The 25,681-nt window shown below is 42.5% G+C and overlaps 2 protein-coding genes across 2 annotated transcripts in view; both read left to right on the top strand.

Moving 5' to 3' along the window:
- The first annotated feature begins 2,343 nt into the window (after positions 1-2,343).
- On the top strand, positions 2,344-12,483 carry LOC121517717. Its single transcript, XM_041799704.1, has 10 exons — positions 2,344-2,599; positions 3,300-3,473; positions 6,164-6,321; positions 7,385-7,583; positions 7,798-7,894; positions 7,986-8,157; positions 10,081-10,124; positions 10,207-10,348; positions 12,047-12,222; positions 12,365-12,483. The coding sequence occupies exons 1-10, from the start codon at positions 2,361-2,363 to the stop codon at positions 12,404-12,406; spliced, it is 1,443 nt and encodes a 480-aa protein (XP_041655638.1). The 5' UTR covers positions 2,344-2,360; the 3' UTR covers positions 12,407-12,483.
- Positions 12,484-16,483: 4,000 nt separating this feature from the next.
- Positions 16,484-25,681, top strand: part of fgd1 (FYVE, RhoGEF and PH domain containing 1) — a 38,989-nt gene continuing 29,791 nt past the window's right edge. The window contains exon 1 of the mRNA XM_041799894.1: positions 16,484-16,643. Coding sequence (XP_041655828.1) covers positions 16,484-16,643 — 160 coding nt within the window. The remainder of the gene's footprint in view (positions 16,644-25,681) is intronic.

Here is a 25,681-nt window from a genome sequence, read left to right as displayed (position 1 = left end):
AAACAAAACCATTTAAATAACTGGTGAACTAAAAAATCTGTTAACTTGTAAAACTTGTGATAAGGATGATGAGGAGAACAGCCTTAATCAGTGAGTCCTCTGGATTACAGATCAGCTAAGACCTAAATGTACGTGTGCTTTCTAATGTCTGCAGACAGGGTCTCTAGCAAACATTTAAAGTAAAGTTAAAGAGAAGTGCTACTGCAACAAAATAAGTGAAATATTTATTTAGTGCAGTGCTTTCCAAAGTGTGAGCCAAGGTACTTTAGATAGGCCACTAAAGGTAATTTACAATAACCAAAAAAAATTTAAATTAAAAGTAACAATAATAATAAAATCCTGTTTTAAATGATCAAAATAATTGGTTACTTATTATTATTTTAAGACTAAGAAGCAACAAAACACAGCCAGAAGTTTTAACTCATGGTGTCGTTTAATCATAAACTTTGTCTGACGTCTATACCGGTGTCATGGTTCAACTGGTGTTGAATTAACTGGTGCCACCAGTGTTAATTTTGGCAGCTATTTTTAATTTTAGTTTTATTTTTTAAATGAAATGCATTTTAGTTTTAGTTACATTTTAGTCTTTTCTGTTCTTTTTAGCTTTAGTCCATAAAGAGTCCTCACATTTTAGTCTTTACTTTTAGTCCGAGCATTTATTCTCTCGTCTAAATCTGGTACCAAATCATGGCAGTGTGTTCTCTGCCAAACCCGGGGTCCCGGCTTTCTACAGCTGAGAGGCAGAATAAATACAGCTGCATTGTTTTTTGACAGATTTACCCACAGTGGAGAAATATCACAGATTTTGAATGTCCAACGAAAACTACATTACATTTTAGTCTAGTTTTAGTCATCGAGAGGAAAACTGAACGTAGTTTTTGTCAGTTTTAGTCATCACAGATCTATTTTTGTTAGTCTTAGTCTAGTTTTTGTCAGTTTTAGTCATCACAGATCTATTTTTGTTAGTCTTAGTCTAGTTTTTGTCTGTTTTAGTCATCACAGATCTATTGTTGTTAGTCTAGTTTTTGTCAAGGAAAAAAAGGCTGTCGACAAAATTTTTTTAGTCATAGTTGATGAAATTAACACTGGGTGCCACTCCCTAGAACACTGTGCCTCTAGCTTTCTTATTTCATACATTTATCAGTGTCTCTGACTTTAATGCTACTAGGGTAGAGTTTACTGGGCCACACAGTACATTAACAGAGATAGATACATTTTAAGTGACTTTACAGATGCCTGAAAAACAAAATTAATGGCAGTGGCTCATTAATTGAACTTAGTTACCCCATAAACATAGATCAATGATAACATTTCTGAGAGCAAAGCATTTTCATGAAATAAAAATAGATGGATTAAAGGTCAAATTTGAGTCTGGTGTTCTGGTTGTTGGGTTTTGGGGGTCTAATGTCAGCATGAGGTTTGGCAAAGGCTGATTTAATGTTTACTTTTGGAGTTAGACTGTTTTTAAGACTCAATACGTAGAAAATATTCAACTTTGTGTTCTGTGTAGCTTCTCTAATCAGGGGTTCCCTCTGTGTTCAATGGTAAAGCTGGATTATGGCGCTAACTGTTAGCCTTTTGTTAGCAGCTAGCTAATTAAAGCTAGCAAGAGGGAAAAAGCGGTAAAATCTTTCTTGTCCATTTTAAACTAACCAGGCCTTACCTCAATAAAAGTGTGTTAAATAAAAACTTCAAAGCAGATTTTATTATGCTTAAGCAGATATATGAAATAACCTACACGTCCCTATCACCCTAATGTCAGCAGAAAGCGCTTGTAGACCAGATTACATGAAGGTGTCCGCCATTCCTGGTTAAAGGCAGTTTCCACATCATAGACATTACATACGTAGACGCCTCATTGACTGTGCCGCTATACGTCAACATGTCCGCCATATTACCAGAGGAAAGACCGTTCCATAAACAATGTAAGTCAATGAGGGGTGAAGGGTTTTGTGATTAACACACAAGTTTACATTTAAGTGGTTGTTATGAGTCGTTTGTATATAACGTGGAATACCTCTGGCAAGATGGCGGCGGCGTTGACGTACGGCCCACCGGCCAATGAGGCGTCTACGTGTATAGTGTCTATGCATCCACAGCTCCAGAGTTCTATCATCTGTGGGACTTTTCTTTAAAATTCATGGTGAGAAGACGTTAAAAATATTAAACATTTGTCCCTGGTGTTACTTGGAGTTTTTTCTTTCAGGTAAGATAGTTAAAGTTTTTTTTTTTAAATAAAGTTTAACTATTTCGTTTAATTTGTCTTTTTATATTAACACCGTGACCCCAGTGTGACCTCTGACCGTTTGGTTATCCTGCCCTCTCATTGGCTGAGTCCACTGATCTGCAGACAGGTGAACATGGCGGCTCAGGTGTCCGCGGTGCTCGTGCTGCTGCTCGGACTCTCCTGTTCTGGATCCAGTTCGGACTCTGACCGCGGGAGGATGGAGCTGCGGCGCGTGCGGAGCCTGGCAGCTCAGCCCAGGTACGGAGAATGTTGGGCGCGTGCTCTGGACCACCTGGACACTCGGTGTAGGGATTTGACGTCAGAGAGCCAGAGCCGGATCGCGCTGAGCTTCACGCTGTGTCACCTGAGCAGGTAAGAAGAGGGCAGGTGTTCTGGTTCTGTTGGAAACGATGGAAAAGTAGCCCACACACCGGGAGTAGTGTAAAGGAGGCAGAGCATAGCTCCACCTGGTCATGGATTACTCTGGTACCATAAAAATACTCACATATTCAAATCTAATTTCAAAATGATTTCAAAATGCTGATTAAACAGTGGCAAAAGTCAGCGATGTACGGAAGCCCCAAGAAGACATGGTTCTGTTTTACTGATCTGATGAACTCATATCAGGACCACATGTACCATGAAGAGGCGTGTCTGTGATTCCAAGAAATTTGAACATATTTATTGTTTGATTTTGAAACACTAAATAATTATCTATTTCATCTAGAAATTCTGAGCCAATATACTCCTCCATATGAGTAAAATAACCTCCAGATATCCTGGCCTTTATGATAAAATATTCCTGTTCTATAGAGAACTCTGGCTGTCCCATATTGGTATGAAAACCTGCATTTTAAAAATGTTATCAAGTACCACAGTTATGATGGCGTATAAGGGTCACACTAAATAACAAAAAAGGTCTGTCATCATACCCTGAAGATGTTCAGATGCATTATTTTTTAAGATGTAAACAAGTATTTAAAAGAATGACCATAGTACAGTAGATTCATTCTGATATCATCAATGCTGAAATAAAAATACAGGATCCCAGTCGCTGTTGTGTGTCTTTCAGCTCAGGCAGAGATATCCCATCATGCCCTGAGGGGTCAGAGGTCAGCAGTTGTACAGGTGTGATGGACTCTGTGGCCTTTAACACCTACACCGAGTTCTTCACACACACCCACGCCATGTGTCACTTCCTGCAGTCTGAAGCCTGGCAGAGCCGAGCCGAGAGCACCATGTACAGGTAACACACCTGGACAGGTACCACACCTGGATAGCTAACACACCTGGACAGGTACCACACCTGGATAGCTAACACACCTGTATAGGTAACACACCTGGATAGCTAACATTTAATGTATAGGCAACACCATGGACAGGTAACAGACCTGGATAGGTGTAGCACTTAAACTACATATAAATGTAGCTTTTCTGTTCTCAGTTCAAATACCTTTCCAGTTACTCAGCTGTTTTATTGATCCAGTAGTGTGATTGCATCCAAACGAGCTTTATATTCCTTCCATCCATTTTCTATCCCGTTGGGAGTCTCGGGGACTGGAGCCTATCCCAGCTGTTATTGGGCCAGAGGCGGGGTACACCCTGGACTGGTCGCCAGTCAATCGCAGAGCTGATAAATAGAGACAGACAACCAGGCATGCTCACACTCACACCAACGGGCAATTTAGAATCACCAATTAACCTAACAAGCATGTCTTTAGTGGTGGTAGGAAGTCGGTGAGACCCCACACATGCAAACATGCAAACTCTGCACAGAAAGGTTCGCACAGGAACTTTCTTGCTGTGAGGCAACAGCGCTAATCCCTGCGCCACCGTGCAGCCCAGCTTTATGTTTAGTGCAATAATCAGGCTCACGACCAGATTGACAAATGCTGATCTGTCCATGAAATGGACCGTACACCCAGACCTCCACTATCCGCACATTTGATAAATGATGGCCTCTGTGTTTTTTTACAGTAATCAAAGATGTCAGTATAAGGACAATGTCAACTGAGATAAGTCTAGAAATATCAGCACATCAGTCCAGACCTGATAGTGTGCATCCCTGGATCAGAGCATTTCCTTCTGCATGAATCCTGAATATACTAACTGACAGACTCTTAGCCATCATCAGTGCTGTCTGCACTTTTTACCAGATGAACACACTGACAGCACATCAAATCAAATCAAATCAAACTTTATTTATATAGCACCTTTCATACATAAAAGAAATGCAACACAAAGTGCTTTACATTAAAAGACATACACCCCCAATCCCCCACCCCCTCACACGCACTCGCACACGAACACACACAAAAACAGCACACTACACACATGCATACCCCAGGCATACACCCCACCACACCCCAGCCCATCCTAACCCAAAGATAAAATAAAATAAAATATGGCTGAGCACTGAGGGACCGGATGAGGAAACACCATTCATTCTTTGGGAGCCATCCACACCGGGAGACGCTCCAGCCCACGACTACAGAGGGCGCCACCACAGAGACCATCCCGACCCAGACAGACAGGAGCCCACACCACGGCCATAAGGCCCTGGAGCAGGGCCCCCAACCATCCAGGCCCAGACAACCCCCAGGACGGCACCCCCGCAGGCAGGCCAGACACAGCTCCTGGTGTGGAGGGCCCCCATGAGGAAAACACTGGAGCTAAAAACTAAAAGACAACAGAGTAAAATACAATCAATACTAAAAGGAATAAAAAACAATATAACAACATAAATGAGTATTAATAAATTTTAAAAAATTAAACAATACAAGCAACATAAATATGTATTACAGAGTAAAAAGAAATGATTTAACAAGCAACTAAAAGACAATTAAACAATAGAAGCAGCATAAGAGAGTGGAAAGAGAATCAGTTAAAAGCCAGATTAAAAAGGTGGGTCTTGAGGCTGCCCTTAAAAACATCAACAGGTTCTCTGGCAGGCTGTTCCACAGACGTGGGCCATAATAATAGAATGAAGCTTCGCTGTGAGTTTTCGTTCTAACGTTGGGAACAGTTAAAAGACCAGTACCGGAGGACCTCAGGGTGCGCGAGGGCTGATAGGGTAAAAGCAGGTCAGACAGATAAGAAGGCCCAAGGCTGTTAAGACACTGAAAAACTAATAAAAGAACCTCGAAATCAATCCTGAAACGCACAGGGAGCCAATGCAATGGTTTTAGAACTGGTGTAATGTGTGCCCGCTTCCTGGTCCTCGTCAGCACACGTGCAGCTGAGTTCTGAAGTAACTGAAGATGTGAAATACTGTTTTTGGGGAGACCAGAAAGCAGGGCATTGCAATAGTCTATACGACTAAAGATAAAAGCATGCATACTCTGGCTATGTTCTTAAGGTGATAAAATCCTATCTTCGTTATATTTCTAAAATGTGGAATAAAATCAAGCTCAGAGTCAGAAAGGATGCCCAGATTTTTAAGACATTGTGAGGGTTTAAAATCTTTTAGTTTTGGTAAAAGTTTCTCTCTCTTGCCTTCAGGACCAATAATTAATTAATCAGCAAAACACTGAAACATTTCAGCATGGTGAAAACTACATTTTTGTCTTATTTAGTATTTTGTGACTCATAATTTATCCAGTAACCTGAAGATTAGAAATCTTTTTTCAGGAGTGTCTAGATCAAGATTAGCCTCTTCATTTAAAAATAAAGCTCACTGTTCTGTTACAGAGCCAGTTAAATATACATGATTAGGGCTGATAATAAATGTTAAAGATGTTGCTCTCTACTTTTGCTGTGTTGTTTCAGATCAGCTAGCTATGTAACAAAGCTTATTTTTTGTAGAAGAACTTCTAACCTAGCTCACCATATTTTACCAGCGGTTTGCTCAGCACTGCCCGTGTGTTCAGATAACACACATGCTGTAGTTTCACACACCTCTGCAGGTAAATAATAAATGGGCTGTACTTCCTCCAGGTTAACCGAGAGTTCAGCAGGGGTCGCAGAGCAGCTACAGTCCACCAGGCAGATGGCCGAAGAACTTATTGATGCCCAGAGTGCTGCCTTACAGGCTCAGCAGGAGATCCTGAGCAATGGAGAGGAGCTAAGAGTCACTCTGAAAGACTCCACCCAGGGTAAAAAAAAAAAAAAAAACACCCACATAATTTATGTTTCAATAACAACCTGAGAGACTCAACCTAGAGAAAAAACACCTTCATTAATGATGTGTAATCAACCACCTGAAAGACTCATCCCAGGGTTAAAAAAGACCAAAAACCTGTAATTTATTGTTCATTAAAAACCTGAGAGACCCAACCCAGGGTAAAAAAACAACTTCAATATTTTTATTTAATCAACTACCTGAGAGACTCAACACAGGGTAAAAAAAAAAAACAATGGTCTTTAATCATAGTTGATTAACAACCTGAGAGACTCAACCCTGGGCAACAACACCGTCATTATTGATAATTGATTAACAACCTGAGAGACTCAACCCTGGGCAACAACACCGTCATTATTGATAATTGATTAACAACCTGAGAGACTGAACTTAGAGTTAAAATTACCTTCATTAATGATATGTAATCAGCAACCTGAGAGACTAAACCAAGGGTAAAAGACACAACCTATATTTCATTTAAAAAAAACCCTGTAAGATTCAACCCTGTGCAAAAACACCTTTATTGTTGATAATCGATTAACAACCTGAGAGTCTTCACCCAGGGTAAAAATCCCTTATCTATATCGCAATAACATCCTGAGAGACTTCACTCAGGGAAGAAATCCAACCCAGTACACCTTAGTTATTGAGTTCAATAACTTGATTACTCGATGAAATATGTTGACTGTTTTTCCCTGAAATGCCTCATTTATCTAAAAATGACTGAACCTGTGATGTGGATATTTTTAAGTTGCATTCTTGCATGACTTCACAGAGACTCACTCTTAGATTTACCTTTACCTTCAATGCCATCTGTTTTTGTTTTGATTGTGAGCCACCTGGTGGCAGGATTTCATGCTGCATGTTTAATGTAACTAATCACACACCTATGCAGGTTAAAAGATAGCCTTTAAGACACTACTCAGGGCTAAAGACACAGACATGTACCTGATAGACTGTGGATATATTTATGTTTACTTTATTTACTGATGATGAAACCCACCGCTGTCCCTCCACTTGCCTTTCTGTGTGTTCAGGTCTGCGTGCAGTCTTCACTGAGCTTAGCAGTGTCTCCAGGGAGCAGCAGGTGGCGCTGTCTGAGCTCTTTAACAGGGTTTCCTTCCTGCAGAGTTTCCTGATGATGGAGGCTCACAGTCTGAGCTCCTGCTGCTACAACGCCGCCGCCCTCTGCACCTCCTTCCTCCTCACCGCCACCCAGCGCTCCTCCAAAGCCAGGTAACTCTCCTAACCTCCAACACAGACAGGTAGCTCCCCTCAGCTCTACCTAGAGCCAGGTAACCCCTCCCATCCCCCCACCTTTGGTCAGTAAACTCCTCCCATTTTCACCTACAGTGAGTAGGCTTGTCCCACTTCCAACAGCCAGGTCACTGGTAGGGTCTGTGCTGTCAGTTGTGTATTTATTTATTTGTTTTTGTGTTTTTGTGTGTAGGTTGGCTCTGTTGAGTCTGGTGTGTTTAAATTTCTACCTGGAGAGGAAGATCTACCAGTTTGTGATCAGTTCTGATCATTCAGAGCACAGTCACATGGTCAGTAACAATAAGCTGATCTGTTACATCAGAGCTGATGCTAATGGCTCATGGCTGTTTATTCTCTCTCTCTTTGTATTTGTGTGTGCAGGAGCTGGTCAGTGTGTATGTCGGCGTGTTGCGGAGGGTCATGGTGTGTATCGGAGTGTGTGTCCTGCTGTCTGTGTGCGTTCGCTACAGAGACCCGGTGCAGCAGAGTCTGCAGGTGCTGCAGCAGCTCAGAGAGACTCAGAGGAGCCTGCAGGAGGCGCTGCAGCATGCAGGTGAGTCTGCAGACGGACCACTTATATAAGAAGTGGGCGGGGCCAACGTGATGCCACCCATGAAGCCTGATTTATACCTGTGCATCACATAAACGCTGAAGCGAGCATGTAGGCCCATGAACGTACGTTCAGGCTACAAAATAATGTCAATAAGATAAAAATCTGTAATGTAAAATTAGTGACTACATAAATATTCACTCCCTTCAAGTCAATGTTTAGGGACACTTTCTCTGTAGACTCTCTATAAACCAGGCTCTGGAGGGGAAGTTTGTCTGCAGCAATTAAAGGTGGAAAATAGAGGTCAACAGTGCGGTTCTGGAAGTAAAATTGCATTCATTTTTTCCATAGAGCACTGATCATCAACTGGTGGCCCGAGGGCCAAATCAGGCCCCAAAAAGCTTTCCGTCCGGCCCCCAGAAGATCATTAAATTCAGAAAAGGAGGAAAAAAGATGTTCTGCTTTTAGGAGTGTCTTTTGGCTTCAAATGTCTGCAGCTGTTAAATCCATCCCAAAAAATGACTATTGAAATAGTTTTAGAATGATCTGATTTTGACCTGTTTTTACAGAAATTCACTCATTTATAATTAGTAAAAATATATTCTTGAAAATGGGTTAAGATTGACAGAAATGTGTCAAAAATGGCCTGAGTAAGTGATGAAAAGGGGTTAGAGTGGCAAAATGGGTGTTTGAGAGATACAAAGGGGCAAAAATGTGCAGGAAAAGAGGTTAAATGGTAGCAAAAAATTGGTAAAAGAGGTAGAAAAGAGGCAAAAATGATCAAAAATGGGTTATTAATGGCAAAAAATGTTGCAAAAAGTAATGAAAAAGGGGTTAAAAGTAGCAAAAATGGATACGAGTAGCACAAAGGGGCAAAAATGTGCAGGAAAATTGGTTTAAAAGGGGTTAGAGAACAGAAAAATTGTTTGAAGAGGCAAAAAGGTATCAAAAACCAGTTAAAAGTGGCAAAAATATTGCAAAAACAGCCTGGCAAAGTAGAGAAAAGCGGTTAAAGAGTGGGACACGGGAACAGTAATTGGCAGGAAAGTTGCAAAAATGGGTGAAAGAGTGTCAAAATGGACAAAAGTGGCAAAAATGATCAAAAATAATTGGAGGGGCAGAAAATGTTGCAGAAATGTCCAAATGAAGTAATGAAAGGGTTAAAAGTTTCAAAAATGAATGAATATTAGTGCTGAATCACAGTTGGGGAGGGCCCGTTATTTGGGATTTTCAGGGGGTCCGGACGATTCTGTCTCTTTGTGTCCTGCTGCATTATAGATAACAGGGATAGATCTCACTGTAATACCTAAAAATATCCTGTTCCTGTGTTTTGAAAAGAAATACAAATACTACTACAATGAAATTTCAATCAGACCAAAATATTGATTTAATTTTTGTGTATTTGAAAGTCCGGCCCCCAGAGTCTCTGTGGAGACTGAATCTGACCCCTGCTATAGACGATTTGATTATTAGGCATTTTGTTAGAAATAGTTACACATCACATCTGGAGCTAGCTGACTGTAAAAATGATGGTATGTTCTCCTCTAGAGGACAAAAGTTTTTAGCATTTTAACCTGATTTTGAGAAACAGTTAATTTGCAATGGTCGCCAAAGATACTACAGTACCCACAATCCTAGAGGGTCACTGTGACGTCTTTATAAATATACCTGCACAGTCCTGCAGCTTTGCCTTTTCCTCTATTTTAAATGTTTTTGCTCCAAATCAAATGTTTGATATCCAGGAGCGTAGAGGTAGCTGGTTAGCTTGGTCATGCAGTAAAAGAGTTGCTACAGAGGTTTTGCAAAATGTCGGCAGAGGATTTGAAGGGTGAAATTAACTTCTGGAATCAGAGCTGCCAAAAAAGTGGGCGGGTACTGTTGAGCTCTGAGGCTGCTGATTGGCTGATCCTTTCTGTTTCTCTGCAGAAAGTTTGGGGGAACAACAGAAGAAGAATCAGTCTGATGTGAAGGTGAGACCTGAAGTATCAGTGGTCCCTCATTCTTCACTTCCTGTTATGGTATAGTTCTAATGACCAATCAAATCTTCTCCAGAGGAGGTCAGAGAGCAGAAGAAAAGAGGAGACGCCGAGGAGGAGGAAGGAGATTAAAGAAGAAGAAGAGGAGGATGAGGAAGAGAGCACGCTGGTGTCTCCAACCATAGACGGCTCAGACTTATCTCATCTGTCTCTCACCGGTCAGTACCAGCGGCGCCGCCGCCGTGATTTAACCTCATAGTACACAGAAGAATCATCCCAGTGCATGGAGGACACGTTCAGGTTCCTGTGGGTTCATCAGTGACTGAGGGAGCGAGAGAGAAAGCCAGTGCACTGATGCTACCCACACAACACCAAAACCAGAACCAGCAAGCTGGCCTTTAAAACCACCAGCTTGATTTTAGGACTAAGGTGCCCCAGTTTTAAAAACAGTGTTGGGTGCAACATGGTATCAAGTAAAGCTGGGTGTACACTCTGCAAAATTAATCTGATTCACAAATTTTTAATCGTGCAACTGAATTGGAAGCTGCGCTGACTTCCTGTCGGACTGTGCGTCGTTAGTGGTGGTTAACGACCCCCGACCAAGACCTGACTACGGCCCGACCAGCTGCTCCAGACCGTTGGATGCATTTCTGACATGTTTGTTATTTTGGTCGTACGATTCCCACAGAGAGAGCAGAAGCACGAGCAGAATCCTCAACTTTGGGGTATTTTTTCTTCTGTAAACTGTCAGACAGCGTCTCAAATCTTTAATCACTATGACAACAGCAGACCTAGACTCCTCTAGACTCTGGTCTCCCTTCGTCAGTCTAGACCAGTGGTTCTCAAATGGTGTTCTCAAGTCTAGGTGTGCCTTGGGAATCTGGCTGGACCCCTGAAAACCCCAGAGAATGGCCCCTCCCCAGCTGTGATTTCCTGATGAGTGTGTGTGTTGGATCAGTAGCATTGGTGCTAGCATCCTGGCTAACATTTACCTCAATTGGCAAGCTATTACTGAGTTGAAATTGGTGTTGAAATGATCATTATTCATGCTACTTTTAACCAAGTTAACCAGTCTTTCTACCCATTTTGCCACTTATTTTGTCAATGTAAACAATTTTTTCTGCTTTTTTTGCAATTTTGCAACTTTTTAAAAATACTTTTGACCCATTTTTTGCTACTTTGTTTGGAACTTTTTGCCACATTTAACTAATTTCTGCTACCTTTTTGACGGTTTTTGCCTTTTGCTATTATTTGGACCTTTTTTTGCCAATTTTTCATCACTTTTTTCCATGTTTTGGCAACTTTAACCTTTTTTTGCCACTTTTCTGCCACTTCTAACCTATTTTGTCACCTTTTTGACACTTTCAACCCATTTTTGGCACCGTCTTGCTAATTTTCACTCACTTTGCCTTTGTTTGGCCACTTTTTTGCCTAATTTTGCCCATTTTTTAAATTACTTTTAAACTATTTTCACCACCTTTTTACAACATTTAACCCTTTTGGCCACTTGTAACCCATTTTTGCCACCTTTTTGACACTTTCAACATGTTTTGCCACTTTTAACCATTTTTTTGGCCCCCCATGCCAGTTGTTAACCATTTTTGACTTTGCTTGACACTTATTACCCAATTTTGCCATGTATTATCATCACTTTAACCAATTTTTGCCACCTTTTGCCCACTTTTGCCCTCCGTTATGGGCCACCTTGACTGTTATATTATTTAAAAGTCTGTTTTGTATTGATATGAATATGGTGGGCCTTGAGATTTTGGCTTAACCTTAGGTGTGCCTTGGGTGAAAAAAGTTTGAAACCCGCTGGTCTAGACCTGTAGTAGGAAGTCTGCAGGACTAAGTCATAGTGATCTGGATCTCCTCCTCTCTAGGTATAATGGTTTAATGTTTTTGTGTTTTTGCAGGTTGGAGCAACGACAGTCTCCTAAGCAGCACAGTGAACCAATCAGTGAACAGCTTAGTCGCTGACATCACTCTGCAGCCAAGCTTTACCCAGCATGCCTCAGTGAGTCGTAGCAGGCGTTCTCGTGGCTCCTCCCACTCTCCCCTGGTGTACAGCGTGCTGGTCGAGGACGGACAGGTGAGTGATGAGAGAAGGTGAAGACAGGAAGAGGACGGTGCTTGTGTTTAAATGTAGAGGAATAAAATCTAAACTCTCTCTGTTCTCTCCTGTATGATTGCATCATCTTCACCTTCATCATCGCTGCCTCCTGATTGGTCAGCCTCGTTACAGCCTGAGGAGCAGACGATCAGAGACGCACTGATCTTCACAGCAACTTCATGTAGGACGCTTTTATTTTTTTACACTAATTTATCAATAAAACAGATTTTTATATTTAAATAGAGAAAAGTGTCGATCATTTCAGACATCGATGTTGGACCCAATATAGTCATTTAAAACACTAAAAACTAAATCTAATCAAAACTGACCAATCAGGGTAGAGACTGATCATTCCTGTGATCTGAGGGATAGATGAGATAATTCATGCCTCTGCAGCAGAATGCAGTACTGCATGTTTTCAGGGTTGTCTGTGCCTCTATCTGTTATATTTCAGTGATGCTTGGACTGATTCAGGATGAACTCAGTAGTTTTGTGGTCATATAGAAAGGCTACTGGGCCTCATGTTCAACCTTTGCCCATAACCTTTCTACAAATTACACAACCTATCAGTCACCACCGCTCTGCTGTAGCACTGCAGCGATTAGGAACCTTGTAGCTGCCAGGAGGCACTTCTAAATATCAGTGTAGTGTCAGGTGTGTGTTTGTAGAGAGAGCTGTAACGGCCTTATGGGGTTAGAAATGTACCTACTGTTCATGAAAAGCTCCGTATCTGCAGGGTCCTTCCTGTAATGTGATGGAAACTTAGAGTAAAATGAGAGCGTTGGGTCTGACCGTGAGAAGAACTACTTCACATTCTGACTATGAATGTTAAATTTACATTTTTGAATGCAAACCAGTTCAATTTAAAGATGCAATTAAAATGTGTCATTTACCACCCCAATTCCAAAAAAGCTCCAACACTGTAAAATGCAAATAAAAACAGAAGTCAGTTATGATTGTTAAATCTCATAAACCCATATTTGATTCACAATAGAACAGAAACAACAGATCAGATGTTAAACTGAGACTTTTTAACATTTCAGGACAAAATTAGCTTGTTTTGGCTTTCCACAAAGAGTGGAAAATAAGTGGTACTAGAGAAAAACTGCTGGAGGAGCATTTTACAACTAATTAGGTTAATTATCAACCGGTCAGAAACATGACGGGGTATAAAAGGAGCATTTTAGAGAGGCAGAGTTTCTCTGAAGTAAAGATGGGCAGAGGTTCACCAATCTGAGAAAAAATGAGTCTAAAAACTGGAACAGTTTCATAAAAATGTTCCTGAATGTAAAATAGCTCAGACTTTGAATCTCCTCCATCTACAGTCATAATATCATCAACAGATTCAGAGAATCTGGAGAAATCTCTGAGAGCAGGGACAAGGCTGAAGGGGCCCTCAGGGGCCCTCAGGGGCCACTGCATTAAAAACAGGCATGATTCTGGTCTGAAACCACTGCATGGGCTCAGGAACATTCCAGAAGTGGCTATTAAACAAATAAAAGGTGGAAAAAATGGTCTAAAAGTGGCAAACAGTGGGGGAAAAGTGGCAAAAATGGGTGGGAAGTGACCAAATAACGGCGTAAAGTGGCAAAAATGTTGTAAAAAATGAGTGACAGGGACTAAATTGGGCAAAAATGTGGAAAAAATGGAGAAAGTGTCATTTAATTGCAAAAGGCAGCTTCAATGGGCAAGAAGTGGTGAAAGGGGCAAAAAATTGCAAAAAGTAGGATAAAAGTGTCAAAAATGGTCCTAAAGTGGCAAAAAAACATGGAGGAAAATGAGTGAAAATGACTAAAATGGACAAAAAATAGAAAAAAGGTGGGAAAGATCGGCAAAAAGCATCGAAGAGTGGCAAAATGGAAAACTAGTACCATTTGATTGCAAAAGGCAGCTTAAATGGGTGAAAAGTGAAAAAAGGTGCAAAAAATTGTCTCAGTGTGTGTCAACAGAGTTGGCCGTGCCATCCACATCCATCCATCCCTTTAAACAGGTAAATCATCTCCATTCCAGATGTGTGCAGCTGTAAATCATAACCCAGAGCGTTGGCGCCCCCTGCTGGCCGCAGCTTTTTAAGGTCAAAGTGAAGTAAAAGAAAATAGACGCTGTGATGTGGAGCAGAAAACCCGCTTTTCACCCTTTTTGCCACTTTTTTCCCCATTATTGCCACTTTTGTCCTGCATTTTGAAGTTGTTTGCCCCTTTTTTGCCTATTTTTGCCACTTCTCACCCATTAAAGCTGCCTTTGCAGTTAAATGCCAGTTGATTCCTGTTTTCCTACTTTTTTTCTGATTTTTACCTTTTTTTTCTACCTTTTGACTAATATTTGCCCATTTTCCCTACTTTTTTTCTGATTTTTGCCACTTTTGCCCTACCTTTTTCAGATTTTGCCCATTTTTTCCAGCCTTTTTTCCTGATTTTTCCCATTTTTCCTAACTTTTTTTTCTGATTTGCCCCCCAATTTTTTTGGAATTGTGGTTGTATTTGAGGTAATGTAATAACTAAAATCTATCTCGAGTTGTTTTTCATTCACTGAGAAATTTCAGAGTGAAAATTCCTCCCATTGTCCCTTTAAACAGGTAAATCATCTCTAATGTGAGTGTTGTTGGAATTCCAGATGTGTGAAGCCGTAAATCATAACCCAGAGCGTTGGCGCCCCCTGCTGGCCGCAGCTTTTTAAGGTCAAAGTGAAGTAAAAGAAAGTAGAAGCCGTGATGTGGAGCAGAAAAGAGTCAGGGAGAGAGGGCAGGATGGAAAGAGACGAGGAGAAATAAAAACACCGCTGGAATTTCTCTCCAGTTTTTCTTTTGCTTCAAATTTCAGCCTCAAAAAAAGGAGAGAAAATGAAAAACAGACCGCAGAGGAGGAGGTGGAGGGGGGCAGACTGGGATCAGATGTCTGGACGAGGAGAAAGAGGAGGAGGAGGAGGAGGAGCTGTGGTCTCGCTCTGCAGCTCAGATCAGATTTTCACACAAAAGCTTGAAGCTACAGAGAGAGAGGGACGACCGAGTGACCGAGTTAGAGTTTTTATAAAGTGGCACTGGAATGAAAGAAGGAGCGAAGTCTGCAGAGGAGGAGAAACAAAGAGAGGAGAACCTGGAGCAGGAGGAGGAGTAAACTAAAGAGCAGAGCAGAAGGAGAGAAGCTCTGTGGCTTTGAGCTGACTCTGCACATTCTCTATTTCTGCTTCTTCAGGAGGAAACTTTGATTTGATGGGACGTGGCTGACTCTGGATCAGCTCGAGTCCAGGAGGAGGGACGCTTAGGACCCAGACGGCTTTACTTTCAACGGTTTTTATCTGATCATGTGAGCCGACTCTGCTGATGGACGGAGGGATGGAGAGAGAGTCTGCGAGGGATGAAGGGAGGATGAAGGGGGGAGGACAGACTCAGAGTGAACTTTGACCTGTTGGTGAACCCGACAGACAGGAAGTTATCAGAACTTTCACATTAAGAGTGTGGGAGAACCAGGAGTGGGCTCTGGACCGTAATCCATCGGCAAAGACCAAAACTTTGACTGCAGTTTGTTAGATATTGATCTTTACTGTGCTTTGCTGCCACCTTCTGGTGATAATCTGATGTTGCATCCAAGATTGCGTGATTATGACGATAATCCCGACTATGGCACGTTGACGTTTAAGCCCGTAACTATTAGTACCAGTGGTAGAAATACTCTGGTACGGCTGCGACGCCGTTAACCAGGGAAAAATTAACGCTAATGCTATTAGCATCATCCCTACATCGATAGGAAGTTCTCATTCTCATGATTCTCGCCGTTTCAAGATCTAATGCAGGAATCTACACACCCATCAACAAACAACCAACCATAGAGTCCTCTAACTTCTCTGCCATCCTCCCTAAAACAGCCCTGCTGCCTCCCAGCGGTCCTTATAGGGTTAATTTATCCTTAAAGATCCATGGATTCAGTTAAATCCACAAATATGTGAAGCTTTTTTATGTTTATTATCAATGTTTTCTCTCCAGCAGAGCTCAGGAGGTACGTAACTCTGTCCAGGCTGAAGCAGCACTTCAAAATAAAAGCACCCAGGGCAGAGACGGGCATTTTAGCTGAAATGTGCACCTGTTTGAAAATGACAGAAACTGAATTTAGCAGAAGTTAAAGGTGCAGATTTTCAAAATAAAGTTTATAAAAATAACTTTAACCCGGGATTAAAGGGCAGCTGTGGAGTCAAACCCGAGGATGGACTGATCCAGACCCCGCTGTGTACCTGTGCAGGTGAGGGGATGCAGCTGAACCGACCTCACAGCTCCCTGCTCGGGTTCAGCCTCCCCCCTCCTCCTCGCCCTCCCCCCTCCTTCTCCAGTCAGTTCGGCGCCACCAGGTTCTCCTACCACCTCGGACCCCCGACCCCAACGCAGCAACGCAGCGCCCTCAACAGGACAGGTGAGTCACCTGCAGAGCGACCGACCTGCACTGTAAAAACATAAAAACTGGAAAATTCTTTCCTGCTTCGTGGATGACGAGCAAATTTAGTCTGAAGTTTTTAAGGATGAAGTCAACTTGAGGCTAAAACTTAAATCTATTTCTGTGATTTTCTAGAAGTTGGTCCATATTTTGTTTTTCAGCATGCAGCTGAGGATGTTCGTGTGCCAATGAGCGTGAGCGGTTACCTTTGAGCTCATGAACATGAAGTTAGCGTGAACACAGCTGCTCTGAGCCCAGGGGAATATTGGAGAAGTCAGGCATCTTTAACCCCGCCCCCGCCGCCCCCAGCAGCAGATATGAATGAAGCGGTGCAGTTATAAATAGACGATGGAGTTGAATGACCTCCAGCTCTCCTCTGCTACTGCTCTGGTTTTTATTTCCATGGTTCTTCTGTTTGTTCTAGTGGTTCAGCGTTATCGTCTCACATAGTTTTTCCCAGACTGCTCTCTGCTCCTTCTTTACTGTCTTAGGAGTTTATTTTCTACCCTATAGTTGTCGAGTTTCCTCTCCTGATAGAAACTCTGCTGGTTTTATGAAGTTTTATGTTTTTATGTTGTTGATTTCTGACTTTCCTGCTTGATCAGCGTTTCTAAAGCTCCTTCTATTTTCTGAACTTTTGTCTTGTTCTTCAGCTCTCTTGGCTTATTCAAAAGTGTTGTTGATGGTTTCAGAAGAAGGTTTTTAAATTCCACATGATGTTAGAAATCTGTGAGGGTGCTGCCCTCTACTGGCTGAAACTGGTTGACATTAGCTGATCTGGAGGTGGGCTGCACGGTGCTGCAGTGGTTGGTGCTGTCGCCTCACATCTAGAAGGTTAAACCTCATTGGACTGCAGCATTTCTGTGTGGAGTTTGCATGTTCTCCTTGTGCATGTGTGGGTTCGCTCCAGTTTCCTCCTACAGACTAAAGACGTCCTCGTAAGAGCAGGGGTTCTCAACCTCTTCAACCCGTGACCCCCAGAATAAAGGTGCCAGAGAGCGGGAAGCCCCACTGGACCTGAAGGTGGTTCAACACGGCCATTCAAGAATAGTCAGTGCAGACAAGACGGCCCATAAGGGGGGCCCAGCCAAACTGGGGACCAGCAAAACCATGGTCCATTATAAAGTTAAGCTGTGATCCATATTCTATATCTAACCTGATAAAATAACCACTCTTACCAAAGAAACAAAAATCTTTTTAATCATTTGTGCAGTAAATAGCCTTCTTAAAAATGTAAATCCCTTTTGTGGAAAAAAAAAGAATTTAAATGGATTAAAATCTGCTAAAATGGGTTAATAATGGCAAAAAAGTTGTGAAATTGAATTTTTAAAAGAAGCAGAAAAGGGTTAGAAGTGGCAACAAGTACATAAAAATGGCAAGGAAAATCAAAATGGGTTGAAGTGGGAAAAAATGGGCATAAATAGTGATAAAAGGGAGTTCAAAAGTGGCTGAAAAGGCTTTAGGTTGGCAAAAATGTGTGAAAATTTGGCCAAAAAATTGAATTGAATAAAAAAAAAAATGATATAAACTGGCAAAAAAGTGTAAACTAAGAAAGGGAAGATAGGCAGATTCTGGCAGGAATTGGTTAAACTAGCAAAAATGGTCACGTCAGATAGTGAAATGTGGGTAAAACAGGAAAAATTGGGTGAAAAAAGTGGTAAAAAGGGTTAATAGTGGCAATAATGAGTCAACAGAGGCAACATTAGGCTTAAGTGGTGAAAATTGGTTTAGTAGTGGCAACAACAGGCAGAAAAACGTGGTGGAAAGAGTTTAAAATGGCAAAATGTGTTAAAATTGGTGAAAAGTAGCAACAGTGTAATTTTAAAAACATTCTTAGTTTTTTAGGGAATCTGGGGACACTATCTCAGTGTCTCACGTCCCCTAAGGGGGTCCCAACCCCAACGTTGAGAACCCCTACGTTAGGGTAATTGGTGACTCTAAATTGCCCGTAGATGTGATTGTAAGCATGCCTGCCATCCAAGGGATTGAACCTCGACTCTCATCATTGACATCTGGGATGGGCTTCGCCGTCTGATCTTTTGATGACCTCCCAGAGGGTCAGGACCCCCCCCCCCTTTAAAAGCCCAGGCAGGAAGTGAATGATGGCAACAGCATGAAGGAGTAAATCTTTGGCTCCTGATGCTCGGTGCCACGATGCAAGGAGAAATCTCAAGAAACTTGTGTAGAAATGATCTTATTTCTATGAAATTACTTCATAATAAATGTGGGAATTGCCACACCATTATAAGTAATTACTTTATAATTAATATATTATTACTAGGTGAATAATTCATGTATCTGAGTTAGTGCATGGTAATTAAACCTTATCTTTAGAAATTACTAGATCAGGGCTTTTTAAAGAGCGTGAGCCTCCCTCAGGAGAAAGTAATTTATTCTGTGGACCCCCACTCTCATAAAAAATATGCTTTAACAACTATATTTTCAAACATTATGCCCCATCTTTTAGCATTTTTATATTTTGGTCTGATTATGTTTTTAACCACCCATCTTTTCCAGGCTGTCTCTTATTTAGTTTTTCACCTTTTTCTGGTTTTGGTTCTGGCCTTCCCTGAAGTCCTGTGGCGCCCCCCAGCTGTACAAAATAATTCTACTTACTACATTAAAACTGATTTTGTAATTACTATAAAACTACTGGGTCATGTCTAGATTGTTAGGGCCCACTAAAATAAATGTTACCTACCAGATATTACAGATATTTAACCCTTGTGCCCTCCTCAAATTTACTACCCTCCGGACACCTTCGAGACACAAATGTACACGTACAGAAAAAATACCATTAAATCAGCATATATTAATATTTATTCTACTTTTTTTCATAAATCTCTTCAACAACTTCAGACCTGCTCAAAACTACCAAACGTTCAATAATTTTCAAGATTTCAACCCTTTTAATGCCAGTTTGATTATTTGAAATATTTTATTTTTTCTACAAAAACACAAAAAGTGAATTATTTTCCATATAATAAATAGTAGAAAGATGGGGCTTTGGGGGTAAGAAGAGTCTTGGATTAAGGCGCCCACCGTGTACAAGGGCGGCCCGGGTTCAAATCTGGCCTGTGGCCCTTTACTGCATGTCTCTCCCCACTTTCTTCCCTGTTTCCAAGTCTATCCACTGTCCTCCTCTGTCCAATAAAGGCACAAAAAGAAATCTTTGCAAATAAAAACAAAAAAAAAGTGAAAATCAGACCAGAGAAATCTGTCCAGCACTAGACCACAGTAGAGAACATCTCTTCCTCCATATCTGCTGCTACAAGCCTGTTCGTCCCAGCTTTTCTGGTAACCAGCTGGTGAAAATCAAGCTTTGCAGTTCTCGTGACCTCCCTCAGTCTCTGGGCGTCTCTAGCTTCTAGCTTTGTGTTGCTGCTTTTGCAGGAGTTTGGATAGATCTGATGGAGAGTTGATTCAGTTTAGACTCCACCGTCACATTTTTGTCCTTTAGTCCAACAGATCCAAACTAAAGTTCAGGTCTGCACCCGTCTGCAGACGTCCTTATCTGAACCGCTGTTGTTTCCCTAACGTGTCATTAATGTGAATCGGTGAGCGTGCATTAAAAGGGCGCTTGATTTGTTTTTCCTGTTGTCCCACTCTTCAGGTAGTTGGAGGGTTTACAGTAACACCAGTAATGAGAAGATTATTTTAGAGTAGCAGTAATGTGATTACTGAGTTAGCAAGGCGCTGGAGGATGTTCTGAATTCCCCAAATCCCCTTCCTTCTGTTTAGCCACAGCAAAGCTCCCAAACCAGGCTAATTTTCCTGATGCGATGGACAGGATCACTAATGTAGTGCTGCTCGTCTGTCGGCTAATTCAGGACAAGATTTTTGACGTGGCGCCATCGTAAAGGACAAAAACCGTAGTTTAGTCTGACCTGGCCTTTAGCTGCCCCCTTTAGTTTGGTCCTGATTCTGTCTGGGGTTTCCAGACTTTCTCCTGTTTCTGATGCTTTTGTAGACTTTATTTATTTCCACTGGGATTAACACATTTATAGGTAATCATCCTGAGCCATGTAGCTCCTCCCACTTCCTGTCTGCCCCCTAAACTGAAAATATAGACATTCATACTCTTTTAGCTGTGACATCAAAATGTTAACATCCTCCCGACAGCTGAACTCTGCAAAGGCACTTCAAGGTCTCTCTCTCTCTCTCTCTCTCTCTCTCTGCATTCATAGATGTCCCGGGGGAATGGCCGAGCGAGCCTCTCTCTCTCTTTGGGTCACTGGGTCGCTCCCTGTTGCTGCAGGGGGAGGGGAGGCATGTGTGTATATGTCAGAGGTCGTCCTGTGGTTTTATCTCCTCCCCTGATAAAAGGGTGTGTTGGTTTTTCCTACGCTCAGATGTGTTTTAAGTGTTTGGGTGCGTTTGTTTTCCAGCCCCTTAGACAGATGGGTGGAGTTAAACTCTGCCAGCACAGACAGATCAAAAACTTGAGGGTGTCTTTGATTTGTTATTCTTCAGCCACCTTTCTGGCTGTCCAGCTGCTGAGGTGTGTTTGATTTGAAGCCCATTAAAGCTGATTTTGTTCATTTAGTTCATGGTCTCAGTTTCTAGTTCCATGATGTTCATCAGTCAGTTATGGTCCTACCTGAGGTCAGTGAATGTGTCTCAGTGATTGTAGTATAAAGACACCTGAGTCTGGAAGGTCCAGTCACTGGTTAATCAGTATTCATGGCTACCATTACACCATGAAGACAAAAGAACACTGAGAGAAAAGGTTATAGAAAAGTCTAAGTCAGGGGATGGAGACAGAAACATCTCCAAGTCTCTGAACATCCCCCAGAGTTCAGTTAAATCCATCATGAAGAAATGAAGGAATATGTCACATGTGTAAATCTGCCTAGATCAGACCGTCCTCACAAACTGAGTGGGCGTGCAAGAAGGAGACTAGTGAGAGAGGACACCAAGACACCTATGACTACTCTGAAGGAGCTCCAAGCTTCAGCAGCTGAGATGGAGAGACTCTGCAGACAACAACTGTTGGCCGGGTTCTTCACCAGTCAGAGCTTTATGGGAGAGTGGCAAAGAGAAAGACACTGTTGAAGAAAACTCAGATTCAATCTGGACTAGAGTTCACCAGAAGGACTGTGGGAGACTCCATGGTCAAGAGGAAGAAAGGTCTTTGGTCTGATGAGACCAGAATGGAGCTTTGAGACCATCAGACATGAAGCCAAACACTGACATCACCACAAACACACCATCCCCACTGTGGAGCACGCTGGTGGCAGCATCATGCTGTGGGGATGCTTCTCAGCAGCATCATGCTGAGGGGATGCTTCTCAGCAGCATCGTGCAGAGGGGATGCTTCTCAGCAGCATCATGCTGACGGGATGCTTCTCAGCAGCATCGTGCAGAGGGGATGCTTCTCAGCAGCATCGTACCGAGGGGATGCTTCTCAGCAGTGTCGTGCTGTGACATTTTTATTAAATCAAACACTTTTAAAATAAATTCACAGTTCAGTGAGTTCTGAGTGTTTTTTACCGTAGCTAGACCTCCCGCTGTCATTGACTGACACTCATTTTGAGCAGCTTACCCCTCTCTAAGATGGCAGCCATGTCAGGCAGCATCTACAACAAAGGCTTATTGCCACCTCTTATCCCCCTCATTTACCCCAACAGTGTTTGTGTCCACATCTTGTGGTAGGGCATCCTGATTCTGGGTGAACGGAGGGGGTTGGGTGAAGAACTAGGACTACAGAGACCTTCACATTTCCAGAAGCATGCTCCAAACCATCATCCCCTCCTCCTGCTGCAGCGGTCCGGACTAACAGGCTTCCATAGCAGGGGCCTGGTGCAGGTTTTAACTTGCCTCAGGATCTTTGGTCTGAACTGGGCTCAAGGTTGCAGACAAAACAACAGCAATGACTTCATTTATTTATAGATAAAAACATCAACACCAGTGTGCTATAGCACTGTGTGTAATATGAGAGAATGAATACACAGAAACCCTCACAGGAAAACAAACATAAAGAGGATTACATTAATGTGACCCTGGATTATTTTATCTTCCTTTATCTTAAGGAGATCAGATCGCTGTGTGTTGGTGTGGACGTCTTTGTGTTGTGTTGTTTTTGTGTTGAGTTGTGTGTGTTGTGTGTGTGTGTGTGCTGAGTCCAGCTCTCATCCTGGTGCCGTCAGGCCCCGTTGTCCAAACACATGTCTCACGTGTGTTTGTGCAGCAGATGGTCGAGCTCTCGGGGGAAAGTGGAGGTAAATCCCTCCATTTAGAGCGGAGACGGATTAAATGATTTTTTTAATGCTGGTTCATAGAAAGAGTAAGAGGGCGGGGCTTACCTGTCCATCTCTCCAGCCTGTTCTTTCTCTCACCTGGCAGACACAGTCTCTCATATCACCATGACTGACAGCTCTGTGGACCAATGAGGCTCCTGTGTGCACCGGATTATCAGAGTAGAGGAGGAATGATGAGAGAACCTTTCAGAACTGTGAGTTTCTGCTTCAAACAGACACCAGAACCAGTTCTGCTGTAGACCGGATCCACCTGAGTTCGAGCTGAGGACTTATCAGGATGTGTGACCTGGGTTTGGGTCAGAGGAGGTTCAGCTCAGCTCCCTTTTCCTTGCCTTCTTTGAATTCCTGTATGTTTGGTTCATAGATGAGTAAAATCACTGCTCATCACTGGTCTGCACACGTGCACGTCTTAACCCACAATATCAATGATCTGGGACGGACTAGTACTCAGACTGAGCCCCGGCATATTTCCTTTGGAACAGGGTTGTCCAGAGTTCATCCACTGTGGGCCACAGACATAAATCCATGAGAATAGTGGGGCCACGTTCATAGACCTCACCTTGACCATATTAGAGTTAGTATAAACCAGTCTAACGTACTGGAGGTTAAAATATGCTTACTGATTGACTATACTTAAACGGCAAGTTAAAGGTAAATAGCAAATCATTTCAAGGGTTTGGGGAGGCCAATCAGATCTCAGGAGGCTAGTCTTAAGGCTAGTCTGGGTGAATCTTAAGGCTAGTCTGGGTGTGTCTTAAGACTAGTCTGGGTGTGTCTTAAGGCTAGTCTGGGTGCGTCTTAAGGCTAGTCTGGGTGTGTCTTAAGACTAGTCTGGGTGTGTCTTAAGACTAGTCTGGGTGTGTCTTAAGGCTAGTCTGGGTGCGTCTTAAGACTAGTCTGGGTGTGTCTTAAGACTAGTCTGGGTGTGTCTTAAGGCTAGTCTGGGTGCGTCTTAAGGCTAGTCCGGGTGCGCCTTAAGGCTAGTCCGGGTGCGTCTTAAGGCTAGTCCGGGTGCGCCTTAAGGCTAGTCCGGGTGCGTCTTAAGGCTAGTCCGGGTGCGTCTTAAGGCTAGTCTGGGTGCGTCTTAAGGCTAGTCTGGGTGCGTCTTAAGGCTAGTCTGGGTGCGTCTTAAGGCTAGTCTGGGTGCGCCTTAAGGCTAGTCCGGGTGCGTCTTAAGGCTAGTCCGGGTGCGTCTTAAGGCTAGTCCGGGTGCGTCTTAAGGCTAGTCCGGGTGCGCCTTAAGGCTAGTCCGGGTGTGTCTTAAGGCTAGTCCGGGTGCGCCTTAAGGCTAGTCTGGGTGTGCCTTAAGGCTAGTCTGGGTGTGTCTTAAGGCTAGTCCGGGTGCGTCTTAAGGCTAGTCTGGGTGTGTCTTAAGGCTAGTCTGGGTGTGTCTTAAGGCTAGTCCGGGTGCGTCTTAAGGCTAGTCTGGGTGCGTCTTAAGGCTAGTCTGGGTGCGCCTTAAGGCTAGTCTGGGTGCGCCTTAAGGCTAGTCTGGGTGCGTCTTAAGGCTAGTCTGGGTGTGTCTTAAGGCTAGTCTGGGTGCGCCTTAAGGCTAGTCTGGGTGTGCCGTGGGAATTTGTACCATCCGTTATTACTACAACTTTATGGAAAGAACTGTAACCAGTCCTGCCCACAGACCTGGACCCCTGAAAACCCCCAGAGAATGGGACCTCCCAGTTGGGATTTATTGATGATATCAGTGTGTGTGTGTGTTGGATCAGTAGCATTGGGGCTAGCATCCTGGCTAACAGTTACCTTTTTAAAAGCTGAAAAGCATGGCAAGCTATTATTGGGTCGAAATTATTAATTTATGCTATTTTTAACAAAGTTAACCCATTTTCTACCCATTTTTGCCACTTCTTATTACTACTTGTGACCCATCTTTGCTACCCTTTTGCCACTTTTCACACAATTTTGCTGTTGTTTGGCCGTTTTTGCCATTTTCTCTCATCACTTTTACCCCTTTTTACCACCTTGTAGCAACTTTAACCCTTTTTTCTAATATAATCAAAATTTTATTTGCTTTTATAACAGTGAACAAAAACAAAGAATAAACAAAAAGAAATCTATAATTAGAAACATAAACAAAACTGGCAGGAAGCATGACAGACACTGATAAAGGTACAGTACATTTGATACAATAATGCACCATTACACTAATGTGCTTATACAGTCCATCCTTTAATGGACCAGATCAGGTTCTTACTTCGGCTAAAATCGTCCCACTGCTCCGTCGATAAATCATCTTTCTTGTTCAGTTTTCCAAGCATCTTTTCACGTGCAACTATTGCCATAATATCTTCTTTCCACATCTTCAGTGTCAAAATTTTGGGCTCCATCCAGAACCGCAGGATTAACCCAACACGTTATCAAACCAGTCATCAGTACTCTGAATGCATACTTGCTTAAGTTAGGAACAACTGTTTTATCTCTGAGGAGACATAACTGTGGCGATCTAGGCAAACAACATTTTAACCACTCTTCCATAACATCCAAAACACATTTCCATAACAGAAGACCATCCGGCAGTCCCAAAACACGTGAATATAAATACCACATTCTGTTGTACACTGCCAACACAAACCATCTTTATTTAATCTCATATTGTGTGATCTTGTAGGAGTGTAATAGTATCTGTTAAAGGGATACTTCAGCATTTTGGCAAATTCATCCATTGCCATAATCCCTACAGTCTTAGTAATAGGTTCGTTACCTTCAGTTGTAGGTGTAAGCTGTTTTTAGATCGCCGCTGCCGAG

The sequence above is a fragment of the Cheilinus undulatus genome, linkage group 11 (genome assembly GCF_018320785.1).
Source record: "Cheilinus undulatus linkage group 11, ASM1832078v1, whole genome shotgun sequence".
NCBI lineage: Eukaryota > Metazoa > Chordata > Actinopteri > Labriformes > Labridae > Cheilinus > Cheilinus undulatus.
The sequence above is the reverse complement of the archived record's forward strand: the minus strand, read 5'-3'. Positions and strand labels throughout refer to the sequence as shown.